Source organism: Rhinolophus sinicus, chromosome 9 (assembly GCF_057876585.1).
Source record: "Rhinolophus sinicus isolate RSI-liver-muscle chromosome 9, RSI-T2T, whole genome shotgun sequence".
In the NCBI taxonomy this organism is placed as follows: domain Eukaryota; kingdom Metazoa; phylum Chordata; class Mammalia; order Chiroptera; family Rhinolophidae; genus Rhinolophus; species Rhinolophus sinicus.
The window spans coordinates 27,581,904-27,606,762 of record NC_142509.1 but is presented as its reverse complement, the minus strand read 5'-3'; the positions used below and the strand labels follow the sequence as shown (position 1 = coordinate 27,606,762).

General features: G+C 39.3%; 1 protein-coding gene across 1 annotated transcript in view; it reads right to left on the bottom strand.

Moving 5' to 3' along the window:
• SPPL3 (signal peptide peptidase like 3) overlaps positions 1-24,859 on the bottom strand; it is a 108,609-nt gene that overhangs the window by 5,794 nt on the left and 77,956 nt on the right. Inside the window, exons 3-10 of the mRNA XM_019727866.3 lie at positions 18,413-18,501; positions 11,335-11,454; positions 10,528-10,606; positions 9,282-9,394; positions 3,481-3,587; positions 2,923-3,086; positions 1,993-2,192; positions 861-970 (exon numbers count right to left, since the gene is read on the bottom strand). Of these exons, the coding sequence (XP_019583425.1) occupies positions 861-970; positions 1,993-2,192; positions 2,923-3,086; positions 3,481-3,587; positions 9,282-9,394; positions 10,528-10,606; positions 11,335-11,454; positions 18,413-18,501 (982 nt within the window). The remainder of the gene's footprint in view (positions 1-860; positions 971-1,992; positions 2,193-2,922; positions 3,087-3,480; positions 3,588-9,281; positions 9,395-10,527; positions 10,607-11,334; positions 11,455-18,412; positions 18,502-24,859) is intronic.

Here is a 24,859-nt window from a genome sequence, read left to right as displayed (position 1 = left end):
CCCCCCAGGGTTTTTTCTTGTTCCTTCATTTGAAAGATATTCTTCTCTTTTCATTTTGTTTGGCTGCCCATATTTGTTTATATGAATTAGACAAAACATGTTTCTTCAAGTACTGGAGAAGTGGCTTTATGTTGAAGCAGGCTCTGTGTGGACTGTGTACTCAGCGAGGTTTTGGCAGGCCGGTAGGAGCCGAGGGGGTGCTTAAGGCATCCAGGGCGCTGGCCTACTGAGCCAGAGCAACTCCAGGTGTGTGTAATAATACTGTTGATCCTGCCTGCTCCCTTTGTTCAGGCAGAAATGGGCTCAGGAGATGTGTCTGAGACCTTGCAGGCAGGCCAGAGCCCCCACCCTACGGAGGTGGAGGAGGATGTAAACAATGGCACTCACCAGCCCCTCCAACCCCAGAGAACTCCCATGGCTCTCCAGTCTTCTCTGTGTAGTTTCTCTCTGGTTTGCACCCAAAGTGTTCCCATATAGAAGAGACCTCCATGCAGGCTTATGCGCTGGGCAGTTTTGGGAAGCTGCTTGGAGCCAAGCATTCAAAGAGCTGTTAGGTGGCAACAGGGTGCTGCTTTCAAGGGGAGCAGGAAGTCTCTGCAACTGGGCTCTAGGGATTTCAGTTAATTATCCATGAGCAGGTGGTGTAGTAGTCTAACTCATTAGTACTTGCTGCCCATGGCTGCAAGAATCTGGTAGAGGTTACTAACATCAAGTTAGTAAAACAAAAGAACAAACCCCTACTGTCAAGTTCAAGAGCTCAGGGGCTTAAGCAGAAATACTTCTAGCAAGGAGAATACGTACCTAAGTCTAGGATCAATGCTAAGTTATTACTTTCACAGGTTTACAAGTGCTTCTCTCACCTTTAAATAGGCCATCGTGAGGAGTGGCAATAAGGTAAATGGCACCAAATAGAGAAGGGCAGGCTGGGCTGCTCGGTGAATGCGAGATGCCACGGTAGCAGTGAGGAGACCTGTGAGAGAGAAGCATCCGTGAGTTAACTCCCTGGGGCCAGCCCTGAGCGAGGAGGACCTCTGGTACCTGGATGCGTCTTGGCAAGCTTGAAATTATACAGCTCTAATGTGACATCTTCCACCCAATGGTTAGGGTGTGAAATGCCCAGATCCAACACCACAGCTTAAGAAAACCTAGAATTCCAAGGACCCGTGATTGGCCCACGTTCCATTCCGTGCTCAGGTTCCAGCCCTCTGTGTGCCTGGTCTCCCTCTGTCTCCTGTGGTATGTGATGTTAGACTTGGAGGCAAAAGACCTGGGTTCAAGTTCCAACTGTGCTACTTATGAGCTACGTCATCTTGGTTGAGCCTTTCACCTCTCCGAGCCTCAGCCTCCTTACCTGTCTGATGGGGATGACACCCTTTGCCTGTCCCTCTCAGAGTTTTTGAACTGAAATGAACCCAAGAATAGGGAAGTGCTATGGAATTGGTGAAGTGCTGCTGTTAAGTAGGAGGCACGGGTGAGAGAGGTGCTCCCTTCCACTCACTTTTCTGTAGCCACTGCAGGTGCAGATAGGTGACCGCTATTCCTAAACCATTACAATGGTCTCTTCCTGTCGGCCTGTGACCGAGTGGCTAGAGTGAAAACAGCCTAGGGAGAGTCTGAGGTGACAGAATAAATGAAGGGAAATATGTTTAATAAAGGAGGAAATAAGCCTGACATTCATTAGACTCAAGCTAAAGATTTAATAAGCACACAGAGTGCCCCCACGATTGCTGAGTGGGAGGTGTTCTTGCCTTTGAGGCCTAACCTATTCTTACTACAGTGTTTGTTCTTTAGTCGTATTGGTAGACACGGAGCTGTGCTGGCCAGTATCCAGAGCATCTATCATCTCAGGGGTTTGTGGGTTTTTTCTTTGTGGTTGTAATAGCCAACCACTTACTGCTCTCCTCCCTGCCAGCGTCTGCAGCTAGGAGACCCGATTTAATTCCAGGGGTGGGGGGCAGCCAGGGTAGGGATCACACAGCTCTGTTCTCTTACCTACGAAGTATCCAATGAGGGTGCAGTGGAAGTAGGAGACCTTCTGCATGCGTCCAGAGATGTTGGCGGGTCCAGAGGCACCACAGGAGTCACCATTGGCTTGTTTTTTGTAGTTGTCATAACGAAGGACAAAGCACAACAGGAGTCCGGGCATCACAATGTCTCCAATGCCCAACATAGAGAAGTGACTGCCAGTGGAGCTGGAACACAGTGTCACGTGTCAGGGATGCCACACTCTACAATCCCATTTCTCCTCCTCCCGGGCAAAGCCTGTCAGCTTTTTAGGGAGTCAAAGAACTTATCTGAATGGTAGATGGAAATGTCTACTGGTTGAACAGCACTAGTTTTTAGGAGGTGAGAGACTGAAAGCCCCAGGAGTACCAGCACTAGAGGTCTTGCACCCGCATCGACCCCTCAGTGCTTCAGCAGAGCACCTCACAGGTGACTGCCCATGATCTGCTTAAGCACTGCCATCTCACTGTTTGTCATTCACATTCACTGCTGAGACTTCAAATAAGCACCTGACTACTACCAGACATGGGAGATTAAACAGCACATTAATTTTTCCAACATTGTATTAACAGGAACTGTATAATTTTAGCATTAGGACATATTTTTACAAATGTCTTAGACATAAAAACATCCCGAATTTCCTGTTAATTCCCTCCAGCCAACTTTGAAATATGGTAATAGTAGTAACATATGGTTGTTTGATAACACCGATCAATAAAAAGCAGCACCTGTATCACTTAGTGATAAATCTTTGCAAGTTAAGTCAATATTCTCTTCTTCATTTGTAAGATGGAGATGCTGACTCATAACCCTTTTGCAGTCTAGGGTTAGAATGCCGATGAGAAACAGATTAATCAGGAACAGGAAGGTAGTGTGTTCACAGTCATAAGACGAGGCCCGCCCTGCCGCCCAGCCTACCTCGGGAAGACCAGCTTTCCAGGCAGAGACAGGCGAGGAACATCACGCCCAACATTGGGCCCCAGGTGGAGTTTCCGGGAAAGAACATCAAGGGGATTGTCAGCCGGCTGCGTGGCCACCTTCACCATAACGTTGCTGTTGAAGATGTAGGCAGAAAAAAACACCTGCCAAGTGGAAAGTCACTTTTATCAGATGGAGCTGGAAGCAACCTGATTTCAGCATTGGCCCTCTTTGTTCTTAAGAGCAGAGTCTCAGAATACTGCAACATCAAGCTTGTCTGACTGCATGCTTTGAGGAGAAAGGAAATCTTTGCTCCCGGGACAGGGAACCTTATCTGCCTGCTCCGTCTTCCGCCCTAGCAGTCACCACATACAAGCTACTGTAACACCTCTGAAGAAACAAAGGCTCAGACGGCTAGCCACCTGCTCACCTTTAATACCTACCGTTCAGACTGGAGGGAGTGGTCTCAGACGGGAGGTACTCCAGCCAGCCAGATTTTGGATACTTAGACAATTCAACCCAAAGGACAGCAGGGCATTAGGGAAAACAGTCACTTACCCAAAAGACATCATAGATTAGAAGCCCTGAGAGAAGCAAGCAGGAGACCTTGAGGCTGGGCAGGCGGACGAAGGCGATCATGGCGACACAGAGTCCCATGGCTAGAGCTGCGGAGGAGACAGCGGTCAGAACAGGCTCATCCTCTGTACAGCTATGTAGCCTACAAACCTAACAAAGGTGTGAGTCCCCTCAAACATCAGGCAGCCCTAAGTCCCAGTCTAAGACATTTACGCTCATTTTAACCTGCTGGTATTAGGGAAATCCCTTTTCTCACACTATAGACAGTGTTCAACGGTGTAAGATCCAGGAGCTTCTGTGTTCTGATCCAGCTCCAAGCCAGGCTCAGCTGGGGAGCTCCTAGCCTGAGTTCCCTGCCTCCCCCATTACTGCAGATGTATCAGCCTTGATCCTTACTTGAAAGTTAACTCACATCCTAGATCACATCCTCTTTCATTTACTCAGGGACACTGTTCCAGCAATTCGTTCTTCTCTATCCCTGCCTTATTTTTTTCCTTGCACCTCTCAAAATCTGATCCACCGTGCGTCTTTTAAAAAAATTCTCTTTCCTCGCAACTAAAATGTCAGGTCCTTCAGGGCGTGGCACCTGCAGTATTCCTGGAGTCTAGAAGATGAATGGTTTCTCCCTGTCTTTATCTCACCCTCCATTCTTCTGAAAACACCAGGTCTGATCAGGCCACGTAGCTGCTCACAAAACTCCCCATGGGTTCTCGCTGAAGTGGAGAACTTCAGCTAATCCTACCCCACACCTGGGTCAAAACCAAACATGGACAAGGCAGAACCCCTCCGTGACAGAATTTCCTATGACTCTAGACAATGTCCTTCTATCCCTAATCTTCCCAACAAGAAACTTTGGTTCACTAACGATTAATCAGTCTTTCATCATGTACACTGTCTGCAGCCACTTCGGGGTATTTACTCCTTATTGTTACTGCACCGCATGGTCGTGCTTGCCCACAATTCCTAGTGCGATGTGCCCCTTCCCACTTTCTCTCTCCCACTTCCTCTTCACTGCCAGTGTAAACAATCAGTTCACATCATAGCCTGCCTTAAGGTCACTGGGTTCCCCACTCTGTGATGGATCACGTCTGTCACAAAGTCGGGCACAGCTCACAGTGAACAGTGCTGCCACATGGCCTCAGCCTCAGTCTGTCTCCTTCTGTTCCCATTTCTCACCCTACTCCTCTCCGTCTAAGAGGAGCCAACCAAGTCTCCCCGCTGTACTTCAAGTTCTGTGTTTGAAGAGGCAGAACGCATCCCTTTTGACTATGTCAGAGGAGGTTCTTCCTATATTAAGTCTGTTGAATGAATATCACTCCTACCCCTAAATGAATAATGCCACAAGCTAGGTCTTATCCCCGAAACACACTCGACTACTCATTTAGTTTGCCTGTCTTTTTCATCATTCTTTCATTCAAGTAACCCTGAGAAACCTTACCTTCTCCTAAGGGCTTTTCCAAGCCAAAATGAAGAGAGGTGGTAACTTCCCCTCGCTCCATGCTGCTTGAGAAACTCCCAAGACTCTCCCTAATAGCTTTACCCACAACCTTACTTTTTGGTTAAATGAAAATTAAGCAACAGTGTTAAAGAAATAAGTTATTAATCTTAGCCACTTAGGTATTATTACTTTCAATTTATTATTGATATCATCTCTGTATCACCTTGTCTTCCATACCAGTAAGGCCAGGGACAAAGACAATGCACCAAACTGAGCTAAAATGTCCTCGAAAAGGGTTAGCAGAGCCGTATGTGGACTAAGCGCCAGAGTCCAGCATTTTAAAACAGGACAAAAATCAACTGCTAAATTTCTGGCACTGAACATTTTCTAATCATAGCTTGGTAGCAAAGTGCTATAAAATGGGGGGATGGATTAGACATTTGTCAAGACTCGTCTTGTCCCTGAACTAGTCAGGGGATGCAGACTGTGAACTTAGTTCAACGATCCTTGAACACTAGGTGTGTGTACATAAGATTTATCAGCTTTTAGCTAACATACCACACCACGTATTTATTGGTCAAATCCTTTCAAGCTTTCCCAAATTTAAAAGGATAATTTGCTAGATGAAACTGAGTGTAGATAAAAGAAAAAAAAATCTCTAAATTTAGCTCAAGAAAACTCTGAAGCTCCATCTTAATATTAATAGTTCTTAGTATAACCCTGAAAATATACTTCATGCCTAGCCCTAAAACAACTACTTTTATCATTTTGTTTTCATTTTAATTTCAAAGAACAGGCTTTAATTAAGAAACACTCGTTTAAAAACTCTACTACCAAATTATCAGTCCCTACAAGATGATTTCTGGAAAGAAAGTCTTAAAGACAATTTCTACGTAAGGGAAGAACATAAATCAAACACATCAACCATTAATCTGAGGAAAAAAATTTAAAAGCTCAAAGGCTTTTTTTTTTTTTGAGGGAAAACTCTGTACTTGGTCACAAGGGCAGTTTAACCAGTACAAACTAGTAGAAGAGATCCTCAGACAAGTAAATATTGGGAAATAACAATAATGATAGTTAGGGCCAGTTAGGGTTTATGGGAGCTTCACTGAACACTCAAAAAAATTTCAACTATTAGGTCAATTTCTGATAGTAGCCAGGGGAAAAGAGTTTATTCTTTATGGCCAATTTTCTACTGACTCGACAGTCTAGAGGAAAAGAATTCTGTAGTGGAATGCACCCTTCAGTTATCTTACGGAGGGAGCGCTGCTTATCCCGTTCTTCCTTTAGTGGGTCTCTAACCATATTCCCACCCCCTGCCTGCAGAAGTACAACAGAGAAAGTCCAGCTGGCTTGCTCTAAAATATGTTTCAGGTGGCTGTGTGGATCAGTTTCTCTTGAAAAGAATGTCACCCTCCATCATTCCAACCTTTTCATTTTTTAGTGACATACTACTACCGTGTTTCCCCAAAAATAAGACCTAACTGGAGAATAAGCCCTGGCATGATTTTTCAGGATGACATCCCCTGAACATAAGCCCTAAAGCATCTTTTGGAGCAAAAATTAATATAAGACCTGGTCTTATTTTTCAGGGAAACACGGTAGTAAATAGGTATTTTTCTGTTCTACGCAATGCTTAGGTAGGGTAGAGATAAGAGTATAAAGAACACATTGCTTGCTGTTTTGAGAGCTATCTGATCTTTTTTGGGTTAGCACTTTAGTAAACAAAACCCTTAGCAAAACCTGTGAATAGTATCATGTGTGTCTGGACACATGAATAAAGAGTTCCATGAAAGCAGAGCCACCAAAAGTTAGCAGCAGGATTAAAGAGAACCTCAGACCACCCAGGAGGCTGAGACCCTTCAAGGTACTTTAAGCCTCATTTGTCATGAACTCTGAGGCTGCTAGCATCAAGACTCATCAGTCCTGGTTAGGTGATTATTGCTTTATGTTTTCTAGTTAAAACAGTAGCACCTGGAGCTTTCATCATCTCATTTCACATAACATTTGTGTAGGTGGAATTACGTATGCTCAATTTACATATGTACTACTATTGGTTAAATTATTCTTCTGCAAAATCAAGAGTTGATCTCAGGAAAAGTCAAATGCACATACCTGCTACTTCATCATTCTTAATACCAAGTATATATAAAATGAGCATTACCCTTCTACAATAAGCTGGGCAGGCAACTGTATGACTGGATGTAATGTCTTTTGCTCAACTTACTCATTATCAACCTGCAGAAGCACTGAAATATCAAACACCAAAACATGAGATTCCTGAAAGCACTGGTACTCAATTTGGGAAATCTAGCCTTCTGACAACCACTTAAAATAAAAATTCTAAACACTGCATTTCAGAGTGTTTATATACATAGTGGGCACTTGAGTACTGAAGCGAATGATCACAGCAAATGCTCCCGAAGGCAATCTAGGTGCTAAAACAGGACGACTCAGAAATCAGCAGAGGTGAATGACCACACGGACTGGTGATTGTGACTCTGCTTCCCTTTCTGAGTCAATAAAAGTCTAAGTCTAGAGGGAAACGATCTGTAAGCTCATGAAGCCGCTTTTGAGTTTCAGTACTTGGTATATGATAAGCACTCAAAAAAAGCAATGAATAACAACGATGGCGACAAATACATATAAACAAATGGCATTATTTATATAATTATAAATAGTATGTTTAACATTTTCAAGGTTATCAAACAGTAAAACTGACAGTTGTTCTTTAGATGTACAGTTCTGTGAATTCTGATACTTGTAGAGTGTTTGAGCCACCATCAAACTTGACATATAGAATGGCTGTGTCATCCTAATAAAATCCCTGTGCTATTTCTTTATAGTCACACCCTCCCCGCTACGTTACCTGCTGGCAACCACTGATCTGCTCTCCATCACTATAGTTTTATCTTCTTAAGCAAAACAATGTATTTAAAAATAAGTATATTTTGTATGTTCTTTTAAAAGTGCTTTTTCTGTAAATCATCTTTGATTATAATACCATATGCCATTTAAATATAATTGCACAGAGCTTGCAATTCACTCTATAGTTTGGTTCCCTGATAATATTCTTAACAGTTTTTCACTTATCTTTAGGTTGGTGCAAAAGTAATTGAAGTTTAAAAGGTTATAAACAATTGCAAAAACCGCAATTACTTTTGCACCAACCCAATAATTTGGTATATATAACTTTCAAATCCTTGTATTGGGGTTAAAGTAACTTATGAGGAAAAAAAGTCCCAAGAAACAGAAGGAAAAGTTTTCAGTTTTTCTTAGGGTTTAACATTTCTTCTTTATCAAGACTGTAATACTGATTCTGGATCACAGGAAAAAATATAGTTCAAAATCTTTTTTTTGGTTAAATTCTATTCCATTTGACCATAAACAGAATATCTTTGGTTTTGAAATGTCCAGAAAAGGCAAATTCAGAGACAGAAGTAGACTAATGAATGATTAGGCCTTTGTGGGGGGAGTGGGTAAGTGACTGCTAACGGGTATGAGTTTTAGAGGATGGGTGATGAAAAAGCTCTAAAATTGATTGTGCTGATGATGGTTTCACAACTCAGTGGGTATACTAAAAACCACTGAATTGTACACTGTGAATAGGTAAATTGTATGGTATGTGAATTATATCCCAAAACTCTTATTAAAAATTTCCTTTAAAGGGCCGGCCCGGTGGCTCAGGCAGTTAGAGCTCCATTCTCCTAACACCGAAGGCCACCGATTCGATTCCCACATGGGCCCATGGGCTCTCAGCCACAAGTTTGCTGGTTCAACGCTTCGAGACCCACAAGGGATGGTGGGCAGCGCCCCCTGCAACTAAGATTGAACACGGCACTTTGAGCTGCGCCACTGCTGAGCTCCCGGACGGCTCAGTTGGTTGGAGCGCATCCTCTCAACTACAAGGTTGCCAGTTCGACTCCCGTGAGGGATGGTGGGCTGTGCCCCCTGCTACTAGAAAAAATGGCAACTGGACCTGGAGCTGAGCTGTGCCTCCACAACTAAGACTGAAAGGACAACAACTTGAAGCTGAACGGCACCCTCCACAACTAAGATTGAAAGGACAACTTGACTTGGAAAAAAGGCCTGGAAGTACACACTGTTCCCCAGTAAAGTCCTGTTCCCCTTCCCCAATAAAATCTTTAAAAAAAAAAAAAAATTTCCTTTAAAATGTGGGTAAAAATAATAAAACTCAATAATACAGAACACCATCTTTGGATACCTAATATTCATGCTAATCAGACATAGTATTACTAAAGCACAGACAGTAGAGAAGGGAGGACAGACAAATGTAACTCTCTATAAACTGTATCAGAGTTTCAACTTGTCACATATTACTCACCATCCATGAGAAGCCAATGGCCAGTGAGAACCCAGATGAGGACGAGCATGACAGACAGAGAGAAGGATAGCAGCTCAGCAGCAGTGAAACGCCCACAGCAACCAAAAGAAATCCTGGAAAACACAAGACATTTACTGGACTAATGGGCAATAAATTTTATTCAATAACCGAATTCTCCTTTGCTTCTTCATGATCAGAGTTCATTAGGGCCAGATTAGAATAACAGGTGATACCTACCGTGTTTCCCTGAAAATAAGACCTAGTCAGACCATCAGCTCTAATGCGTCTTTTGGAGCAAAAATTAATATAAGACCCAGTCTTATATTATGTTAGATCTAAGACCTGGTCTTATTTTACTATAATATAGTAAAAATTAATGTAAGACCCAGTCTTACAGTAAAATAAGACCGGGTCTTACATTAATTTTTGCTCCAAAAGATGCATAGAGCTGATTGTCTGGCTAGGTCTTATTTTCAGGGAAACAGGGTAGATACCTGCTTTGACGTAAACTACAGAGAGCTCAGAGAATTATACTTCTGCACCCAATCGATAACGTACTTTTTATCCCAAATTATCAACATGGTTGTTAATAAGTTTATAGTGACAACATCTATCTTTGGAGATTCTAAGTAAAGGGAAAAATTCTATTCTTATGAGAAAAACAAAATGAAGAAAGTTAATAATTCGATTCATTTAGCAAAGATGAATAAACATTTATAGTAAATCTATTTAGTTAACACCAACTCTTAAGAAAATCAGCTGCCCCGAGTGACTGGTTTCCTCAGTGCATACAGCACCTCCACTAGTAACAGCTTTGTTTCCATGGATCAACGGCTTTAGTAGTTAAGGTGTGAACACTGGGCTTAAACCTAAGTGTCTAGTCTATACTCTAGGTCACCAAAGATCAAAGGCAAAGAATGTTTGAGTAACCACTGTTTTCATAGTCTATTAACTCACTAGCAAAGGAATGAAAGCGTTGCTTTAAAAGAAAACATCTCATCTTTCAATAATCTGAGCAGGAAGCCTTTTACAATAACTCTAACATCCTAAGATTTGTTTTTATTTCCTCTGCCATGAAAAGGTGCAAAAGTAATATCTTCCAGTTTTAAAGATCAAACATCTCACTTCCCAGTTTTCTGGCATTTGTGTGCTCCAGTCAGTATCAGAAATTTAGATTCCTAATAATGCTATCAAGTATGAGAGAAAAACATACACAAGTTTATAATTTAGAGGAAACTGTCCTTACTTGTTCTGAGGTGAACAGGGTCTCGTTAAATACTGGCACATCGGGAGAAGAAGAAAAGCAAAAGCTATTGTTGCAAGAACTACAGAGAGAAAATGTATGGTTAAATTTTATTGTGCGTGTGGTTTTTTTTACATTATAAGAAAAATGGCATGACTTATGGAAACTTAATCATTTCCCAGAATACTTTTCTTGACAAGTGGATACAATAAAAATTAACTGGAGAAGAAAAATATCTTCCTTTAGCATTGCACAGATAACCCCTTAAAAACAAAGTACCTGATTTGAAGTAAGGGGAAGCATAGGTAGATTTTCTCATTCTCTTCTATCTCAACAAGAAAAGATAAATAGTGGGCCAGGGGATCTAACAAGTCTAGCATTTTGTTCATGTACTATACATTTCCTCATTGCTTAGATTAAAAACTGATCAGAGAGCTGACAGTCCAATTACCTTGATTAGTTACCAGTGTTTCTACCTGCAGAAGCACTGGTAGGGTTGTCAGTGACCTCTCTGCCAGATTGGGTTTCTGGTAACATCCCAGACCAGGAGCCAAAGCGATCCTGCTCTGGTGTCACAAAGCTCACATGGTTTCAAACCCCCCGTCTTTTGTTCAGATGATGCTGGCGGGCCTGAACTCATGATATGCATGTCAAGTGGTTCAAAGAAGGGGTGAGGGTGGAAAAAGCCAGACTTATGAAGAAAGACTTGCGTGTCATGGTGTGCAAGTCTTAATTTTTGAATGATGATTAAAAAAAGGTGAAAATTTTTCCCTTTAGGTTAACGTTAAGAACAGACAGAAATTCATTTACCTGCTGTACATATTGTAAAAACTACTTGAACTGAGTCAAAGAAGAAGAACATGACTAGGAGAGAGACAGATGCTCCAATTGGCAGGAACAGGGCCTGGGTGGAGTCAATAGTCTGGATGCCTGCAAGAGAGAAAGGGACATGTTAACGACGTATGTGACAGGTACCATGCCGTGTACTTTAGGTATAGTAACGCATTAAAATGTGGACAGTTCTAGGGATTAGTGTGTACCATACAGATTAGCTAGGCCGAGTCTTTCCTTCCCAATGAGATTATGAGCTCCTTGCTCTCCTCATAGTACTTTCATCATAGCAGTTGTTCAAAAAACAAAATACTTAGTGAGTTAAACTACCACTTGCTGGTGCTAACCACCTGGATGGCAGGGTGCCAAAAAACACAAACAAAATCATGAACGTTCAAAGGTAGTGAAAATTGAGATTAGTCGATTTGAGTACATCTGTGGTGTTGTATATAGGTTTCGTGAATGAGGTGGTTTAAACTCACTGAATAAAATAATTTTTCATCATCTGTGGATTTAATATATTCATGTTCACTCTTCCCCACTGTCAATAATAGTTAAGTACAGATTTTGGGGGTGAGAGAAAGGGAGAGAACCAAAGATCTGAAAACAGCAAATCAGAAAAATTACTTTATGGAAACATTTTAAAGAACAAGTAGGATTTAGCACAGTGGTTCTCAGTTCTTGGCTGCTCATTAAAATCACCTGGGGAGCTTAAAAAAAATTACAATGTCCAGGCGCAACCCCAGATCAATTAAACTGGGGGTTAGTAGGCCCAACTAAAAACTCCCCACAAAATTTTATTTTCAGCCAGTGTTGAGAAACATTAATAGAGTATTTGATGGAAAAGTAAAACATGACAAAATCTGATAACCACTGAATGAAAAGAAAAAATTACTAATTTGAGCTTGTATGTTACTACTTCCAAATTAACCCTGCTGAGACATCATTAAGTACATGAGAGGAACTAAAGAAGAAATTTCTATTGGTCTGTTTCTTTGCCAGAGCCATACTGTTTTGGTAATTATAGCTTTGTAGTATAACTTGAAGTCAGGGAATGTGATACTGCCAGCTTTGTTCTTTTCTCAGGATCGCTTTTTGGCTATCTGGGGTCTTTTGACACACAGACCAATGGAACAGAATTGAGAGCCCAGAAATAAACCCACACATATGTGGCAACTAAATTTCGACAAAGGGACCAAAAATATACAATGGAGAAAGAAAAACTGGAAAGCCACATGCAAAAGAATGAAACTAGACTACTGTCTGATACTATACACAAAAATTAACTCAAAATGGATTACATACTTGATAAGACTTGAAACAATAAAATACACAGAAGAAAACACAGGCACTAATCTTATGGACCTTGGTCTCAGGTTTTTGCGAACTTGACCCCAAAGGCAAGGGAAGTAAAAGCAAAAAATAAATGAATGGAACTACATTAAACTTAAAAGCTTCTGCATAGCAGAAGAAACTATCAATAAAACAAAAAGGCAACCAACTGAATGGGAGAAGATATTTGCCACTGATTCCTACAATAAGGGGTTAATATCCAAAATATATAAAATACTCACACAACTCAGTAACAAAAAAACCAAACAATCCAATTAAAAAATGGGCAGAGGACCTGAAGAGACAATTTTCCAAGGAAGACATACAGATAGATATGTGATAACAGATATGGCCAACAGATACGTGAAAAGATGCTCAACAGCACTAGCTATTATATAAGGAAAATGCAAATCAAAAACATACCTCACACCTGTTAGAATGGCTATTATCAATAAGACAAGAGGATGTGAAGAAAAGGGAACCCTTATACTGCTGGTAGGAATACAAATTGGTGCAGCCACTATAGAAAACAGTATGGAGGTTCCTCAAAAAATTAAGAATAGAATTACCATAGGACCCAGCAATCCTGTTCTGGGTATCTACCTGAAAAATTTGAAAACATTTATTCATAAAGATGTAACCCCCTTCCCCCAAAATGAAAACCATAAAAAAGACAAATGTATCCCTATGTTCACTGCAGCATTATCATGGTAGCCAAGACATGGAAACAACCCAAGTGTCTTTCAAAGGATGACTGGATAAAGAAAATGTGGTACCTATATACAATGGAATACTACTCAACCATAAGGTGAAATTTGTGACAACATGGCTAGATCTTGAGAATATCATGCTAAGTGAAATAAGTGAGCTGGAAAAGAACAAGAACCATATGACTTCATTCATATGTGGGATATAAAACAGAAAGCAACAAATGAACACACAAAACCAACAAATAATCTCATAGACACAAACAATAGAATGGTGGTTACCAGAGTTTGAGAAAGGGGGATGGGGGAGGGAGAAGAGGGTAAAGGGGATCAAATATATGGTGGCGGGAAGAGACTAGACTTTGGGTGGTGAGCATACAATGCAATATACAGATGATGTATTATAGAATTGCACCCTTGAAACATATTAACCAATGTTACCTCAATAAATTTAATTAAAATTTTTATATGACCTATGATAAAGAAATATTAGAAGTAAAAATCTCTCTTCATTAAATTACGGCTATGAATAAAATGTTACACAACCAGAATGAACATAACTAGACACAAAGGACTGCAATCATCAACCGACGTTTCAAACTTGCTCTTAGGTATTTAAATTTACCTCACGAAAGCTATGTAGGGATTTTGGTGAAATGAAATAAATGATCTGGAGATGAGGTCTATCCTCAATTATAGTCAAACCCATGCAGCTTGCCATGGATCATTTTAGGGGGGTGTATCTTAAAGTGTCTTACGGAAACATTTATAAAACAAAACTATGAAATGTCTAACTAAATTTCACCTAAATAGGTGTTTTTTTTTTTAAATTTGAGTGCTCTACAATTGTTCAAAGAAGAACTAGAGGAAACTATAAAATTTTAGATGCCTTTTATAACAGAAAATAATAAGTTTCTCAAACAAATGATTATTTGTTATACGGTAAGAAAAAATCTTTAAAAACATAAATCTATAAATGCTAACTCCCCCCCTCCTTTCTTTAAAAGGAAGTAGCATATATAGTCTACAGACTATATATGTAGACTATTAATTATGTTGGTATAAAATATGAACAGAAAAATGAAATGGCTGGCTACAACAAACACTGTTTAGTAAGTCAGGCATTAGAAGTATTTGTTTATAATAAATCTAAATTTTAGAAATTCGTTCTGCAATTAAAATGCAAAACTGAATACAAAGAACTGTTCAAGAATATTAGAATGCACAGAGTTCGTTTTTTGAAAGCACAGATTTTATTTAAACCAGGAGGTATTAGACTTCCACCAGTTTTACAGAAGGATGTCCAAGAGAGCTTACCAAACAGTGTCACAGGGCAAGTCAAGCTCCTTTAGTTGCTGACAATATGCTACCTAAAACAATGTGCACCACTTCAATACAGCATTTCCTAAAAGGTCTGGAGAAAATGGTCTTGAAGGGGAAGGGGCTACTTAGAAATGTTACCACAAATCTAGTGACTTCAAAACAAAACAGAGCAAAGCAAAACAGAACAGCCATAATTGGAAGGACTTAAGTACAGATGCATTATCTTTAAAACCAAAATCAACATAAGAAATAGGCATGATGAAGGAATTAAAATTTATTTTTTAGCATGCAATGAACATGGCTACACGCTAACTACATATCTGGTCATAAAACAGACACTGATAGGCGGCCGGATGGCTCAGTTGTTTAGAGCGCAAGCTCTTAACTAGGCTGCTGGTTGGATTCCCACACGGGCCAGTGAGCTGCGCCCTCCACAACTAGATTGAAAACAAGTTGGAGCTGAGCTGCAGCTCCACAACTAGATTGAAAACAACAAGTTGGAGGGCCGGCCCGGTGGCTCAGGCGGTTAGAGCTCCATGCTCCTAACTCCAAAGGCTGCCGGTTCGATTCCCACATGGGCCAGTGGGCTCTCAACCACAAGGTTGCCAGTTCAACTCCTCGAGTCCCGCAAGGGATGGTGGGCTCTGCCCCCTGCAACTAAGGTTGAACACGGCACCTTGAGCTGAGCTGCTGCTGAGCTCCCGGATGGCTCAGTTGATTGGAGCGCATCCTCTCAACCACAAGGTTGCCGGTTCGACTCCCGCAAGGGATGGTGGGCTGTGCCCCCTACAACTAGCAACGGCAACTGGACCTGGAGCTGAGTTGTGCCCTCCACAACTAAGACTGAAAGGACAACAACTTGAAGCTGAACAGAACCCTCCACAACTGAGACTGAAAGGACAACAACTTGACTTGGAAAAAAAGAAAAAAGAAAACAAGTTGGAGCTGAGCTGTGCCTTCCACAAGATTGAAAACAATGGCTTGACATCCTGGAAAAACATACTGTTCCCTAATATTCCCCAATAAAACCAACAACGACAACAACAAAACCAGACATTGAGCAATACATTAATGTATCATTGATAATTGTTAAGAAAGTTACTCATTTTGTAACTTTTAACCAAATATTCACTGAACACCTATTATACAGTAGGCAACATGTGGGATTTAAAAAAAAACAAAAAACAAAATGTCATTTCCAGATCTCACAGTTTCGAGTCTAAGTGGGAAGATTAAGGTGCATATTTCTATTAATGAAGAGAATTCCAACTGTACATCTCCATCGATCTCTGCAGTTCAAATAAATTATATGGGAAACCCAGTAAAGGACTTCAAGATGTCAGATAATGGGGTAGGGGTGGGGCTTTAAAAAAAACACAACAAACAGTTAATAATAATTAAATGAAGGACTGAGGTGCCGGGGCTGAGGGGATCTCTATATAGGCTTCTTGGGGCAGATGTAATGATGAGACAGGAAACAGAACAAGATTAGGGAAAACCAGAAAGGACCTTGCCCCCACTTTCTTTCTAACCTTTTTTATTGTAAAGCCTAACACACAGAAAAGTACATGATATAAAAATGTAGAGGCCAGTGAATCATCACGTAGCGAATACCACCCAGGTCAAAAAACAGAACCATGTCAACCTCAGAAGTTTGTCGCGTGCCCTCCTGGTCACTAACTACTGTCTCTCTTTCCCCAAAGGGAAATGCTGTCCCTGCTTTTATGACACTTTCTTCTTTGCTTCACTTTATATGGTTTCTGCCCAAGCATGCACCTTAAAATACTGATTCGTTTTTATTTTGCCTGGCCGTTGAGCTTACACTGAATTGTGCAGTATGTTATCTTGTGTCTGGCTTCTTTCGCTCAACATCATGGGAAACATCCATGCTCTTAGGCATAGCTGTAGTTCACTCATTTTCATGTCTTTTCCACAAATTCCTTGATTTTTATTTATTCTGGGAGGCCAACTGCAACCTTTAAGAAACCTCTCTCCACTGCTCACTTTCTCCTACAATCAGTTCAAAACACTCTTGCCAAAATCTTAACGTTAAATTCATACCCTCCTTTTCTTAGAACTTTCCCTCCAATTAGTCTCCATTGTTGATCATTCAAGATTTCAATCTCTTTAGAACTTACACAACCTCTTATATTTCTCTGTTCAACTTTCAGGCTGCTGTTTCTTTGATTTTTGATAAATGCATTCTATTTTCCATGCCATCCTTTTAATCTGAAATGGTATCACACTCCATAATCAAGTACTGGCCTTCTCTACAACGGCCATTTCTCTCATTATGTTGTTCCTGATTAAGTGGAGGGGACTGCATTCTATCCTAATCTGTGCTTATCACTGTGGTGTCTATGGCCCAGATTACACACTGAAGAAATTGTTGAGGATAATTGAACATAACACACAAGGTAGATTTAAGAAAGTGACCATTTAAACAACCATCTACTATTCTTTAGACACTGATCAATAATGAGAAATTAAAAAACTGATGTTACCAGGTAACTTCCTTCTACTATAAGGACTGACTTAACCATTTATTTGTTTGAGGATAAAAATTGTACTTAGATACACAGTATTGATTTCTTAGGTTTCTGTGATGCAATGTACACAGATTTATAAGGTTTAAGTACATCATTTGCATATATGCTATATAACAGAATTTTTAAAGGCGTTTCAAGAGTATAAAGTGATTTGGCTTAAAATGTTGGATGGTGAATTGCTATGTAATTATTTAACCTGAAAATCAGATATTGACACTGGGTTTTACCTGGTTCCCGGTAAGTTACTGGTATGGTATTTTACCGCATACAAGGAGCAGTTTAAGAAAAGACTCATTATATTTAAATGATTGTATTCACTGTATGTATCGTGCCTACTTTACACTGCTGAAGACAATGATCTCCAATTAAACTTCAAAGGTTCTCTGTGAATATTCTATATAACTTTATATTAGACCCCTAGTAGTTCCTCCCTATTAGGTGGTGACTTTAACCTGTCCTGTAAACGTAGTCTTTCCAATATGTAGTCTTTCCTGTCTGGCTTTTACTGAACACTATGTTTTGAGGCTCATCCACATTGTAGCACATGCTTCATTCACTTTAATGCTGAACAGCATTCCACTGTATGTACAGAGCACATTCTGTTTATCCGTTCACTAACTTGTGGATCTCTGAGTTGTTTCTACTTTTTGGCTATTCTGAATAATGCTGCTGAACATTTGCCATAAAGCACACTTCCATTTTTTAAAAAATAAGTATTTTTATAAAATCTTAAATATCAAAAGATACTCACCATTGCCTTAGTTTTACAAGTACTTCAAGTAGCTATCTTTAAGAGTCACTGAATTTATAATCAATACCTACAAGATTATCAGCCTCACCAAAGTATTTAAATGACATAAACAGGCAGATACTAATCTGCCTGCTCATCTTTAAGAAGATTAAGATCCTCAGCAGCAGGCTTTTAGGCGTGAGTTAAGAGCAGGACACAAGAAATCAGTAGTTCAGATTCAAAACTTAAGAATTAAAAAAAAAAAACAACACTTAAGAATTTAACAAATTATACCATACAGATTAGATTTTAATATGCCAACCAAATCTTGAACCCAGTGAATTAACTGGGGCTATTGAAAGAATCAAATGAAAACAACTACATGTATGCAAGTTCATTGACATAAAGTTCCTTACTATTATTGGTGCTGTTGCCATTAAAAGACCCAGAAGAACTGTTATTGTCTTTCTCCTTATCTTGATTTTCAAAGTCCATATTAAGGGACCTGTGGGGAAAAAAAATGTACAGTAAGTTTCAGTTTGCTTAAGAAAGAAGTTAGAAAAATCAGTAACAAAACAATATTTTTAAATGTTAAGGTATCAGGAAAGAAAGGAAGCTCTCTTTTGAACAACTCTACAAAATAGATTGTGCCACATTTTAAAAAAATATCTACATTCCTTCCAACATGTCAGAGGTCAAGAGTTTTCCTGACTGCAAATAAACGGTTTCCACTGTGGCTGAATCTTCTGGCACATCCTTAATTACTTCCTTCTGTGATAAATATCTAGAAGGAGAAATATTGAGTCAAAGGGCAAGCACAATTTTGAGACTTCTACACAACTGCTTCCAAAAACGGACCAATTTACTCTGATCGCAGTGTATAGAGCTCCTGTTTCTCTGTACCTTGTCAGCTTTCATTCAACAACAAATACTTGAGTTTCTGGACTGTTCTAAGTACTGGAGGGACAATAAATCATGAGGAAAACAGGCTCTTGCAGATTTTACATTGAAAAAGGGGAGAGCGATAATAAACAAAAAAGTAAGTCAAATATATGGGATACTAATGGTTAAGAGTTAAGGGGGAAAAAGCAGGAAATGGAGAGGTTAGGTTTGAAATTTAAATAGTGCAGGCAGGGAAGGCCTCCCTGGTGTGACTTCTGAGTTAAGACCTGAAGGAAGTAGTCATTGTCCGTTTGGGGGACTAAAAATGCTCTCCGTTCCAATTTAGAATTCTTTAACTTGGAACAATTTTGTGTATGTGAGCTTGCCCACTTCTTTCTTTGTGAACTACCTGTTCAAGTCTTTAGCTCATTTTCTATGTTCCTTTAAAGAAGGGTATGTGTGTGTATGTGTTTGTAAAAGAAATTTCCTGTGATGGTGGAAATCTTCCATATCTGCACTGGCCAGTGTGGTCGACATTAGTCACACGAGCACTTGAAACGTGGGAATGTGACTGAGGAACTGAATTTGACATGTTACTAAATTTTAATTAATTTAAGTTTAAATAATTTGAGAGCTAAAACTATTAAAACTCTTAGATGAAAACATAGGGGTAAATCTTTGTGACCTTGGATGTGGCAATGGATTCTTATGGGAGAAAATGTTACTTATATATCTGATAAGGGCCCTGTATTTAGAATACATAATGATATCTTACAATTCAGTAATAAAAAGACAACCCAATTAAAAAATGGGCAAAGGATCGGAACAAAGATATGCAAATAGTCAATAAGCATGTGAAAAGAACATCAGAGAAATCCAAATCAAAACCACAACAATACCACTTCACATTCCCTAGGATGGCTATAATCATAACCAAGTGATATGATAGCAAGGATGTCAAATTAAAACTTTCATACATTGCTGGTGGGAATGTAAATTGGTATAGACACTTTGGAAAACAGTCTCACCATTTTCAATTTTCTGGCCCATATTCAGGTTATCTATTTCTGTGCGTGAGCTTTGAAATTGTCCATCTCATCCAAGTCATCAAATTTATTGGCATAAAGTTGTTGATAGTAGTCCCTTATTATCTTTTTAATATCTGTAGACTGTAGTAATATCACCTCTCTTATTTCTGTTATTAATTTTGTGTTTTCTCTTTTTCCTTGATTCGTCTGGCTAGACGTTTACCAATTTTAGTGGTCTTAAAAAAACCAGCTTTTGGTTTCACTGATTTTTCTCTAACAACAAAAAATATCTACTTAATTTGTTTTAGCTCTGATCTTTATCCTACCTTTTGTTTGCTTGCTTTGGGTTTAATTTGTTGGTTTTTCCCCCTAGATTATTAAGGTAAAAGCTTAGATAGATCAGACCTTTTAATTCTATTCTAATCTAGGCATCTGAAGCTGTAATTCCTCCCCTAAGTACAGCTTTTGCAACATCCCATAAATTTGGTGTCATGTTTCATTTTCTATTAATTTGAAATATTTTCCAATTTCCTTCTTGAGTTTTTGATCCATGGAAGTGTGTCATTTTTGTTTCCAAATATCTGGGGATTTTCCAGAGATCTTTCTGATACTGATTTCTAACTTGATTCAATTGTGATCTGTTATGGACTGTTTGTATACCCACATTTGTTGAAGCCCTAACTCGCCAAAGTAATAGTTGGTGATGGGACTTTTGGGGGTAATTAGGGTTAGATGAGGTTATTGAAGGTAGGGCCCTCATGATGGAATTAGTCCTTTCTAAGGAGAGATACCAGAGAGCTTGCTCTCTCTCCACATGCATGCACCCAGCAAAGACCATGTGAGGACTCAGAGAGAAGGCGGCCATCTTTGAGCCAGGAAGAGAGTCCTCACCAGAACTTGACCATGCTGGTACTCTGACCTTGGACTCCAAGTCTCTGAAACTGCGAGAAAATAAATTTCCATTGTTTAAGTCACCCAATCTGTGTATTTTGTGATGGCAGTCAGAGCTAATAAAGATTAAAGATCATACTTTGTATGCCTTGAATCCTTTTACTGAAACTTACTTATTTTATGTCCCAAAACATGTTCTATCTTGGTAAATGTTCCATGTTCACTTGAAAAGAATGTGTATCCTATTGCTAGATGGAGTCTTTTCTAAATGTCAATCAGGTCAAATTGGTTGAGAATATTGTTAAAGCTATTACATCCTTGTTGATTTTCTGACCACTTACTTGTTCTATCAATTACTTAGAGAGGGGTATTAAAATCTTCAGCTACATTTGGGGTTTATTTTTCCTTGAAGTTCTATCAGTTTTTACTTCAAGTATTTTGAAGATCATTTAAAAAATGCATAAACATTTAGGATTATTATATCTTGTTGATTTTATTGACCCCTTTATCATTATAAAATAAACATTCTTTGTGGTAATATTCCCTGCTCTGAAAGTCATTTTATCTAATACAGCTTTTTTTGATGAGTATAGCAAGGCATATCTTTTCCCAGTCTTTCACTTTAAGTATTTTTTATGGCTTTATATCTACAGTGTACTTGTAAGCAGTGTATAATTGGATCTTGCTTTTTTAATTCAATCTGACAATTGCTACCTTTTAGTTGGGGTGTTTAGGCCATTTTCATTTGACTTGATCATTGCTATGAATAGGTTTGAGACTATCATGTTGCTATTTATTTTCTATTGCCCCCCCTTTTTTTGGTTCCCCTTTACATGCCTTTTTTTGGGGATTAATACAGTGTTTATGATTCTATTTTATCTCCTTTGTTGGCTTATGAGCTATAACTCTTTCTTTTATTTTAGTGGTTGCTGTAAAGTTTACAGTACACATTTTTAACCAACACAGTCTGTCTTGAAGTTATATTATGCTACTCCATGTGTAGTATATAAACCTCACAATAGTTTACATTTATTTTTCCCCTCTCAACCTTTGTACTATTATTGCCGTGCATTTTTTTTACATGTTATACTATAAACGCCACAATATATTATTTTTGATTATATAGTTATCTTTTAAATAAGACAATTTTAAATAAAAAGAAAAAAAACCTTTTGTATTTATCAACACAATTACCACTGCTGGTGATTTTTATTCCTTCGTGTAGTTCCAGATTTTCAACTGATACCATTTTTAATTTGCTCGAAGTATTAGGTTGGTGCAAAAATAATTGCGGTTTAAAAGGTTAAACATAATTGCAAAAACCGCAATTACTTTTGCACCGACCTAACACATCCTTTAATGTTTCTTGTAGTACAAGTCAATTGGTGGTGAATTCTCCCAGGTTTTGTGTGTCTGAAAACATCTTTATCTTGTCTTCATTTTTGAAAGATATTTTTGCTATAGAATTCTGCTGACAGCTTTTTCTTTCTGTACTTTCAAACGGATGTTCCACTCTCTTCTAACTTGAACTGTTTTCAATGAGAAATCGGATGTCCATCCTTATCTTTGTTCCTCTGTACTGAACATGTCTGGCCCCTGCCCCTTCTTTCCCTGGCTGCTTTCTGGATTTTCAATTTTATCACTGGTTTTAATCAGTGTGATTATGATGTGCCCTGGTGTAGTTTTCTTCATGTTTCTTGTTCCTGGAGATTATAGAGCTTACATCTGGGGGTCACAGTATTTTTCACCAGAAGAAAAATTTTGGCTATTCTTTTTTCAAGTATTTTTCTGTTCCTTTCTTCTCTCTTTCAGAGACTCCAATTATTCATATATTAGGCCACTGGAGGTTGCTGTCTGATATGCAATGACAGCTCAATGATACTCTTTTCATTACATTTTTTTCCTCTTTTCTCTATTTCAGATAGTTTCTATTGTTGTGCCTTCCAGTTCATGAATCTTCTTCTGCAATGTCTAATCGCTATTAATCCCATCCAGTGTATTTTTGACCTCAGGCATTATTGTTTTCTTCTCCAGAAGTTTGATTTGGGTAGTTTAAAATATCAACTTAACTTTTTGGACATATGCAATGCAATTATACTATCTGTTTTGATGTGCTTCTCTGCTGTAATTCTAACATGTGTCAGCTCTTAGTTGATTTTGATTATTGTCATCACTGGTTATGTTTTCTTTCTCTTTGCTACCTGGTAATCTTCACTTATATGTCAGACATTGTGAGTTTTACCTTGTCTCAATATTTTTACATTCCCATTAGTTGTTTGATATTTTTATAGTCCTATAAATCTTCTTGAGCTTTTGTTCTGGGATGCTGTTACTTGGAAATAATTTTTTTTTAAAATTTTGGGGGAGGGGAAAAGGACTTTATTGGGGAACAGTGTGTACTTCCAGGCCTTTTTTCCAAGTCAAGTTGTCCTTTCAATCTTAGTTGTGGAGGGTGCTGTTCAGCTTCAAGTTGTTGTCTTTTCAGTCTTAGTTGTGGAGGGTGCAGCTCATCTCCAGGTCCAGTTCCCATTTCTAGTTGCAGGGGGCACAGCCCACCATCCCTTGCGGGACTCGAACCGGCAACCTTGTGGTTGAGAGGACGCACTCCAACCAACTGAGCCATTCCAGAGCTCAGGGGCAGCTCAGGTCAAGATGCCGTGTTCAATCTTAGTTGCAAGGGGCACTGCCCACCATCCCTTGCGGGACTCGAGGAATTGAACTGGCAACCTTGTGGTTGAGAGCCCGTATTCCAACCAACTGAGCCATCTGGGAGGCAGCTCAGCTCAAGGTGCCGTGTTCAATCTTAGTTGCAGTGGGTGGAGCCCACCATCCCTTGCAGGACTTGAGGAGTTGAACCGGCAGCCTTGTGGTTGAGAGCCCACTGACCCATGTGGGAATTGAACCGGCAGCCTTTGGAGTTAGGAGCATGGAACTCTAACCGCCTGAGCCACCGGGCCGGCCCCTACTTGGAAATAATTTGTTCAGGACTTGGTTTTATGATTTATTAGACAGATCTGAATCAGGGTTCAGTGTAGGGTAATTATTCTCTACCACTGAGGCAGGACCTTTTTGAACACCCTACCCAATGCCACATGAATCATAGTTTTTCCAGTCTAGCTGGTGGGAACAAGTACTTTTCCCTCTAAACCTTTCCCATTATTCTTTCCTCAGCCTTAGGTAATTTCCTCGCATGCATGCACTGATCAACACTCTGATGAATGCTCAAAGGACCCATCTACAGATCTCTGGGGTTTTCTCTCTTTGTAAGCTCTCTTCTCTTTTGTATCTGACTTACTAACTCTACCTGCCTCAGTCTCTCTGGACCCTCTGCTCCATCTCCTTGACTTTGAGAATCTTTCTTCCTGTACCATGACCTGAAAACCATCTTTAATTTTTGTTTTAAGCTTATTTTTGACAAATGAAAGTTGTATACACAGATAGTTCCTGACTTTATAGTTTGACTTACAATTTTTCGACTTTATAATGGTGCAAAAACCAGCTTCAGTAGAAACCAGCTATTCTCAAGTCTCATCAGAAGAGAAATTGATGACCCTGTCGCTATTGCATCTCCATCATCCAACAATTAATTTTAGTTCAATGCTCCAAACATTCTTAAGGCCCAGTGTAGTTTCAGCTGTGTATGTTAATGGCAAGTATCCATACAACCATTCAGTTTTCATTTTCAGTACAGTATTCAATAAATTACATGAGATATTCCACACTATATTATAAAATAGGCCATGTTAAATGATGTTGCACAACTGTAGGCTAATGCAAGTGTTATGAGCACATTTGAGATAGGCTAGATAAGCTATGATGTTCAGTAGGTTAGGTGTATTAAATGCATTTTTGACTTACGATATTTTCAATTTAATGATGCGTTTGTCAGGCTGTAACCCCATTTTAAGTCAAGGAACATCCGAGGTCTGACAATTAAGTTCATGAACTTGTCGCAATGATGTTGCTAACCTTTTTTGATATCAGAAGGATTATTCATTATGAATTTGTACCAACTGGAAAGTTAACCAAGTTTACTATTTGGAAGTGCTGAAAAGGCTTCAT